We start from the raw sequence: 7,485 nt of genomic DNA, 5'->3' as shown, positions 1-7,485 counted from the left end.
AATGCTTCTGAAGCACCAGTTGAGACAGATGAGGTAGGAATAAGGATTGCGTCCAGTGCTAACTTTAGTTAGGGAATCTGTGTGAAGGCGTTTCCTGGAGAGTCTGATCCAAAGAGTCCTTTATCCAAAATGTCAGAGCAAAGAAGTAGAAGTATAAGCCACCTACCTACGCGTGGAGGCTGCCTGTTAACTCTGCCACTTGGCCAAGTGATTTAACTCCCATCTCCAAGCCCCTGCCTCCTGTAAAATGGGTATAATTGCAACATTGTTTTGGAAGATTCCATGTGATAAAGCTTGCAGTGTGCTTAGAACAGTATCGAACACTTAAGCGCTCAATATAATTGTCATCATGAATATGATGGAGGTCTTCTTAAAAAATAATTCAGTATGACTTACTTGGAAATGTATCAAAAAATAAGGTGTGATGGATACAGGCGTAGTGTGATAGGGTATAGTACAATTTTAATGAAAGATAAAATAGTTTAAAAGTTAAAATGTTCACTGCAAAATTCTTTCCACTTTTTGTATGTTTGAAAATGTCCATAATCCAACGTTGGAAAAATAATGCATTGTGATCTGCTCTGGGAGGAGGAAGGGCTAAGTTTTGTCTTTGTTTTTTTTTAATAGAAAAGGTACAAAAATGAAAACAAAATGGGCGAAATCTTCCTCAACTCTCTCCCGCCTTCGGGCTGTGGGCCGTTAGTAAAACTGCTTGAATGAAATCATCGAGGACCGCTTGCGAAATACCAAATCCTCGAGAGCGAGGCCCAAGGCTGCCAAAACCTCGCGAGGGACAGGGACGCGCTCCAAGCTCCGCATCCCACTTCGGTGCCGAGGAGGTAGGGTTGGAGCGAGCACTAACGGAAACGCGGCCTGGCCGTTACCAGGGGGTTCCCGGCCCGCGGCCGCTGACCGCCGAGCGCCGCAAGTAAATACCTTAGCGGGGCGGGGGAGAGAAGCGTCGAATTTCAAAAAAAAAAGCCCAAACCCCCACAGCCCCGGGCGGGCGGGCGCGCGCCATGGGCGCCCTTTGGCTGCGGGAGTGAGTGGAGGATGCTGGGAAGGAGGTAAAATGGCCACCGGCGGCGGCGCGGAGGAGGAGAGGAAGCGGGGGCGGACGCAGCTCCTGTCCCTTACGCGCCCGGTGGCCCGGGCCGAGGAGGCCGAGGGCGGCCGCGAGAAGATGGGCTGGGCTCAGGTGGTGAAGAACCTGGCCGAGAAGAAGGGCGAGTTCCGCGAGTCGCGGCCTCCGCGGCGGGAGGAGGAGGGCGGTAACGGCGCGCGCGGCGGGCTCTGCGTCCCCGCGGGCCTGGCGGCGCCGGGCCTCGGTGACTTTCCCCCGGCCGGCCGCGGGGACCCGAAGGGCCGCCGGAGAGACCCAGCCGGCGAGGCGACAGACGCCCGCAAGAAGAAGGGCGCAACCGAGGCGGGCAGGAGGAAGAAGGCCGAAATGGCGGCCCCGGCCAAGCCCGACGCGGCCGAAGACGCGGCCGAGCGGCCCCCACAGGACGAGCAGGCGACGGCGGCTGGCCCCGCGGCGGGCCCGGGCAAGGGCCGCTTCCTCGTGCGCATCTGTTTCCAGGGAGACGAGGGCGCCTGCCCAACCCGGGACTTCGTGGTGGGCGCGCTCATCCTGCGCTCCATCGGCATGGACCCGAGCGACATCTACGCGGTCATTCAGATCCCTGGCAGCCGGGAGTTCGACGTGAGCTTCCGCTCGGCGGAGAAGCTGGCCCTATTCTTACGCGTCTACGAGGAGAAGCGCGAGCAGGAGGACTGCTGGGAGAACTTTGTGGTGCTGGGGCGGAGCAAGTCCAGCTTGAAGACGCTCTTCATCCTCTTCCGGAACGAGACGGTGGACGTGGAGGACATCGTGACCTGGCTTAAGCGCCACTGCGATGTGTTGGCCGTGCCGGTGAAAGTGACCGACAGGTTTGGGATCTGGACCGGGGAGTACAAGTGCGAGATCGAGCTGCGCCAGGGGGAGGGCGGGGTCAGGCACCTGCCGGGGGCCTTCTTCCTGGGGGCCGAGAGGGGCTACAGCTGGTACAAGGGGCAGCCCAAGACGTGCTTTAAATGTGGTTCCCGGACCCACATGAGTGGCAGCTGCACACAGGACAGGTGCTTCAGGTGCGGGGAGGAGGGGCACCTGAGCCCTTACTGCCGGAAGGGCATCGTGTGTAACCTCTGTGGCAAACGAGGACACGCCTTTGCCCAGTGTCCCAAAGCGGTTCACAATTCCGTGGCAGCTCAACTAACCGGCGTGGCCGGGCACTGAACACCCGCCTGCCTGCCAGGGTGAACACAGAGCCAGCTTACCCCTCTTAAGTGCCAAAACTTTTTTTTAAACCATTTTTTTATCGTTTTTGAAGGAGATCTTAAAACTACAAGAGACATCTCACTTTGCCTTCCTAAACTGAGTTTACTCCATTTCAGCCTTTCCTGAATTTGGTGACTCTGTCATCAGTTACGACTACCGACCGAGAACTGTAGTGTGCAGATATGTCTCCCCTCCCTTGTTTAAAATTTATTTTCATTTTTGTATTTGGAGATTTTTTTTCTGGTACTTTTTACTCCCCACCCCTTGTCTTCTCCCCGGATTTTCATTCTTCCAGCTGCCTTGCTCATCTTTGTGCCCCAGTGCTAGGTAGGGGCCCAGCACACGGTCGGCACTCCATCAATGTTTGTTGAATTGAGAACATTGTTGACCCTGGCTTCTGTCAGGGTGTCTATCTTTTGCAGCTCATCCCTTCCCCTTTTAATTTGCTGCTTCTAATCTATGTGGTCTGAGAATTTGTGAAACCAGTGTTGTTAGGAGTGTATGTAACCTGAGTCAATAAGCTCTGAATGGTGGCCAAGGGCCTCTCTTATGGCATTAAAATGCATGGACTTTGTGACAGCGCTTTCAGTGGCTCAGAAGCCATTCTTCACAGAATCATGGAATCGAATCTGGAATTTTCCTGCTGGAAAGGACCTAAAAATTGGTCTAGACCAATCCACTGGTTTTCCAACAGATGAAACAGGACCAGAGAGGTTAAATGACTGGGTCAAAATCACGTAGCTGTCTGGTGCCAGAGCTAGCCTAGAGTAGAGTTCCCTGACCCCAAGCCCGGTGCTCATTCCACTACCTCTCACACCTCACAACATTTTCCTCAACACTTGAGGGCCCAGGAAGTCTGCTCTTTCCAGAATAATGAGCCCAGGGGAATGCTAAGAAATCATCTGGGGAAGGAAGCAGATTTGGCAGGAGCTTCAGAATACTTGGGAGATACGGAAGGGACAAAGGAACATAATCCAGGGTGTACTCATTGCCCCCTGGGGTACCATATCTGGATTAAAGTGGCCCTGCTCCTTTGTGGCCTTCCCCTTCCCCGTTCATTGCCATCAGTGAGAAATAGAGGTGCTCCTGAGTAAAGAAAGGTTTACATTTGCATCTTAGCCTCAATAGCTAGCGTCCCCAGAGAAGCAGCCGACTGGAGCTCATCTGCAACCTCCGGACTCTCAGGAGAAAAACAGAATTCCAATGAGCTGTTAACTCTAAAATGTACTTGGGAAATAGGCCAAGCTAGAGGGCATTGGGTCTACTAAGTGTTATCAAGTTAAAGTAGAAAAGACAGTTCACTGCTTTTCTTTTAGTTTTTGTCTTTCCTTTATGTTTTGCTATTTTCTTGTGGCTTAGAATGTAAAATCGATTGTTTAAAGTTTCGTTCTGAATAAATATTTATCTTTTGTATTGCTAACACTGCCGCACTATTTCCTTTCAAAATGTTAGATGCATAGGTTCACAGACCCTAGTTCAACCGAGGCTTCCCACACACCATTTGTTTACTCTGCATATACATTTCCAGCCCGCAGGCAACACTTAACACCTACTATGTTTTCCCAGGCCCTTGGGAGTTGTTACCTAAACCTTTGCATCAAAATCACTTAGCATGCTGTTAAAACTAGTGTTAAGTCCTAACTCAGTTCCGAGCAATCGGAATCACTGGAGTGAGTGAAATATTTTTAGTAAGCACCCCAAGCAACTCTGATGGGCAGCCAGGTTTGAGACCACAGTTCTGAATGGTACTAACCTGACTGAGAGGGACTGCCCTCAGGAGATTATAAACCAGTGGGGAAAACTGAGGTAGGATATCAGTTTCATCATCTTAACAGTTATTGCAAGTGTACTGAATTGGATGCAAAGTATTCATGGGCTTTAGAAAAAATGCCATCTTTTCCAACTGTAAGGGAGGAAGAGAGAAAGGGTCCAGGAAATTTCCCATAGAGCTGACTCACTCCTCCAAGCTAGCCCTGGAGACTCCAGACACAACCCTCTGAGGGATTTTCTAGCCCCGAGATGATAAGATGATCTGATCCTAAGAATTAATGTTCCCAGTATATTGATTCTCTGACTCAGTGATTTGAGGGTATTTCCAGAGCTCATCTGGTACAGTTGAGGCCTGGTTGGCTCTTCAGAATCCTGCCTTTCAGAGCCAGCTCAGCCTTTCTCCTTCCTGTCTCCCAAGGCAAACACAGTCTTCCCTCCTCCTTCCTTCCCTCCCTCCCTCTGTCCTCTCTCTCCCCCTCCTCTCCCCCTCCTCTGCCACGGGTTTCCCTCCCGCACTGTGCTGGAGGCCTGACGTGGGGGGAAAAAGCCTGTATTCATCATAGTCCCCTCCCCCTTCCTCCTAGCAGGCACTGTGCCAAGGAGCCTCCTTGGAAGGAATCTTCCCTCTCTCTGCCCCTCCCCCCCAACTCTACTGGAGAGAGCAGAGGAAGAAACTGTTTCCCTGCCCTTCCCCTCCCCGCCCCCCTATCCGCTTCAGGGCCTCCAGCCTGGCAGTCTGGGGACTGAGCCACGGGCTGGAGCAGAACAAACCTCCCCCAGCTTCCTCTCCTGATCGAGCAGCCCCCAAATTACAATCCCTCACTGTTCATGGGCTCCTGGGAAGTGTGTGGAGATCCCCAGCCTGAGGCTGGCTGACTAGCTGACATTCATTCGTTCAGCTTACAACAATACTGAAGGCCATTAAGAGCCAGACCCGACAAAAGGCACTCTGCATACACCCGTGAATAAGACTGTGCACTTGCAGAGGGAGCTACAGATAAGTAATAAGGAAGCAATTTTTAAAATAATATTAAGTATTTTTTAATGTTCTAGAAAAGAGTATAGAATTGTCTCAAATGCAGTTCTACTAGAAGAGATGATGTTTGGACTGAAACCTGCAAAATGAAGGAGTCAAGTGAAGAAGGAGAAGATATTCAAGCAACAGAAGCAGCCTGTGCAAAGACCTGGAGGCTAGAGCACAGGGTGTGTTCAGGCTGGCTGGAGAGTCACAGGAAGATGTGGTTGGGAAAAGGCCAAGAGGAAGTGACAGGGTTTGTCAGTGTATTAAGAGGCTTGATTTTGTTCTAACACCCTCCACTCTGGCCGCCTTCATTCCATTCATTTAACACTCTAACATTCGTATGTTAAGCACCAACTCTTTCAAGGCAACGAATTGCAGCAAAATAGTCAAGCACTTTGGGGCTGGAATTCTAGAGTCACACAAATATATAATCTGTAATAATGCATTGAAAGAAACATACAGAGTGACATGTTTAATAAGGAAAACTGATCTGTTCTTGGGGGGGGTCAGGGATAACGTCCCAGACAAAATGTTTGAACTGAGATCAAAAGATTATATAAGAAGTTAATTGAAAGGTGGGGGTGGGGGTTAAGTGGTGGTAAGGGTATGAGCCTAGGTTTGCGTAAGGATAACAAGTATAACAACCCTATAGTGGGAGGAGGCACAGTGGATTCTAGAAACCAAATGAAAGCCAGTGTTTAGAAACAAACCACTCTAGGTATTGAGGAAAGTGATGGGCTCTAGGCTGGATATTAGGAATGATTCCTAGAACACCATGGAACTGAACTACCAGGGGAGCTACTACCTCTCTCACAGTCAGAAAGGAGCCAGGAGGCCATCACTGGAAAGGCCGAGTTTGAGAACACACTGCGGAAGCTGCCACTCAGGACAGGATGCCACTGCCAATGCTACTGCTAGAACAGTGGAATGTCAAGCCCTTGAAGCCAGAGATCATACACTAGAGTCTCCACAACCTTACTTAAAAGCAAAATCAGCCAAAATTGTTTGACTTCTGCCTACTACCACCTTCCAAACCTCGTGTAAGTGTACCTAATTGCTGGAGCCCTAGCTGCAAGGGAGTCAGGAAATGCTTTTGCTTTCCAGCATGAGTAGCACAGAAAGCACACTAACAGTGTGAATGGGAGCTGTCTGCCGACCATCCACATCTGGCACAGCCAGTGTGGCTACAATGCAGAGAGGGAGAGGGAGAGGGATATGATGGTACGAAATAAGACTGGAGATCTCTTGGGGAGGTCTGGTCAGCCATGTTTAGAATTCGAGCCTACGAATGATGAGGCGCCATTGAAAAATTTTTGAGCAAGGAAGTGACATGGTCAGGGTTATATTTTTAGAGAATGGGTCAGAGAGAAGCCCAAGTGTAGAGAAGTCCAGTTTACCAAGGTGACAGATTGAGGGTACCTTGGACCTGGATGATGCAGATAGAGAAAAGCAGGCAGGGTAAAGAGATGTTTAGGAGTTTAAGTCAACAAGACTTAGACATAGGCTGGAGGAAAAGTAAGTACCAAGGATGACACCCAAGTTTCCAGCTTCTGCAATTGGATAGATAGTGGGGCCACTCCCTGAGGTGTAGAATAGAGGAGAAAATCCAAGTTTGGGATGAAGGTCTTCAGTTTGATTTTGGCTGCGTTGAGTTTGAGATCCCCGTAGAGGATGTCTAAAAGAAGGTGTGGGATGGGTGGTTCAAGATCCACAGGTCTTAAATTCTGAGGAGAGCTCTGGGCTTGAGATATAAACACAGGTGTCCTATAGCAATGGTTTTCAAACTCTTTAACCACATTCCACAGAAGGTATACATTTTACATTGCAGCCATCCAACATATACATATACATGTGTATACTTATATATAAATAAACAAGTTTATATATAGAAACAAGTTTATATAGAAACAAGTTTATATATAGAAAGAAATAATATTATCTCTGTGGGTGGTGTGCTCTGATATTTTCTATTCTATTGCTTCATTCTTTTATAAATGCTTATATGACCCATGAAATTGATTTTATAATCTCCTAATGGGTCATGAGAAAAAGCATAGGGGAGAAAGATTATAGCAACTCGGACCATACCTTATGCAACTCTGACATGTGAGAGTTTTCCCTGATGGAAAAAGATATCGTGACAAATTAATAAAGGACAGCCAGAAAGGGAGAAGGAAAAGCAGAGTGTAGAGACACATAAACCAAGGGAGGATAGTTATAAGTGGCAGGGATTAAATGTATTGAGTGCTGCAAGAGGTCAAGTAAAATTGGCCTTGAGAAATGTCACGATTCATAAGTCAGGATTGAAGAGTGCCCATTGGATTGAATAATGTGGAGGTCATTGGTGAAGGCCTTTTAGAGTGTTGGGAGAAAG

The 7,485-nt window shown here is 48.9% G+C and overlaps 1 protein-coding gene across 1 annotated transcript; it reads left to right on the top strand.

Annotated features, from left to right (window-relative positions):
- Positions 1 to 407: 407 nt before the first annotated feature.
- On the top strand, positions 408 to 3,740 carry ZCCHC3 (zinc finger CCHC-type containing 3). Its single transcript, XM_022592774.3, has one exon. The coding sequence runs from the start codon at positions 1,073 to 1,075 to the stop codon at positions 2,276 to 2,278; it is 1,206 nt and encodes a 401-aa protein (XP_022448482.2). The 5' UTR covers positions 408 to 1,072; the 3' UTR covers positions 2,279 to 3,740.
- Positions 3,741 to 7,485: the final 3,745 nt, after the last annotated feature.

Source organism: Delphinapterus leucas, chromosome 15 (assembly GCF_059928025.1).
Source record: "Delphinapterus leucas isolate spDelLeu-1000000601 "Yukka" chromosome 15, BTC_Dleu_Yukka2, whole genome shotgun sequence".
In the NCBI taxonomy this organism is placed as follows: Eukaryota; Metazoa; Chordata; class Mammalia; order Artiodactyla; family Monodontidae; genus Delphinapterus; species Delphinapterus leucas.
This window is presented reverse-complemented; position numbering and strand designations above follow the sequence as displayed.

Bases quoted from the DNA above. Each gene is read 5' to 3' on its own strand.
- ZCCHC3 (XM_022592774.3), top strand. From the start codon at position 1,073: ATGGCCACCGGCGGCGGCGCGGAGGAGGAGAGGAAGCGGGGGCGGACG.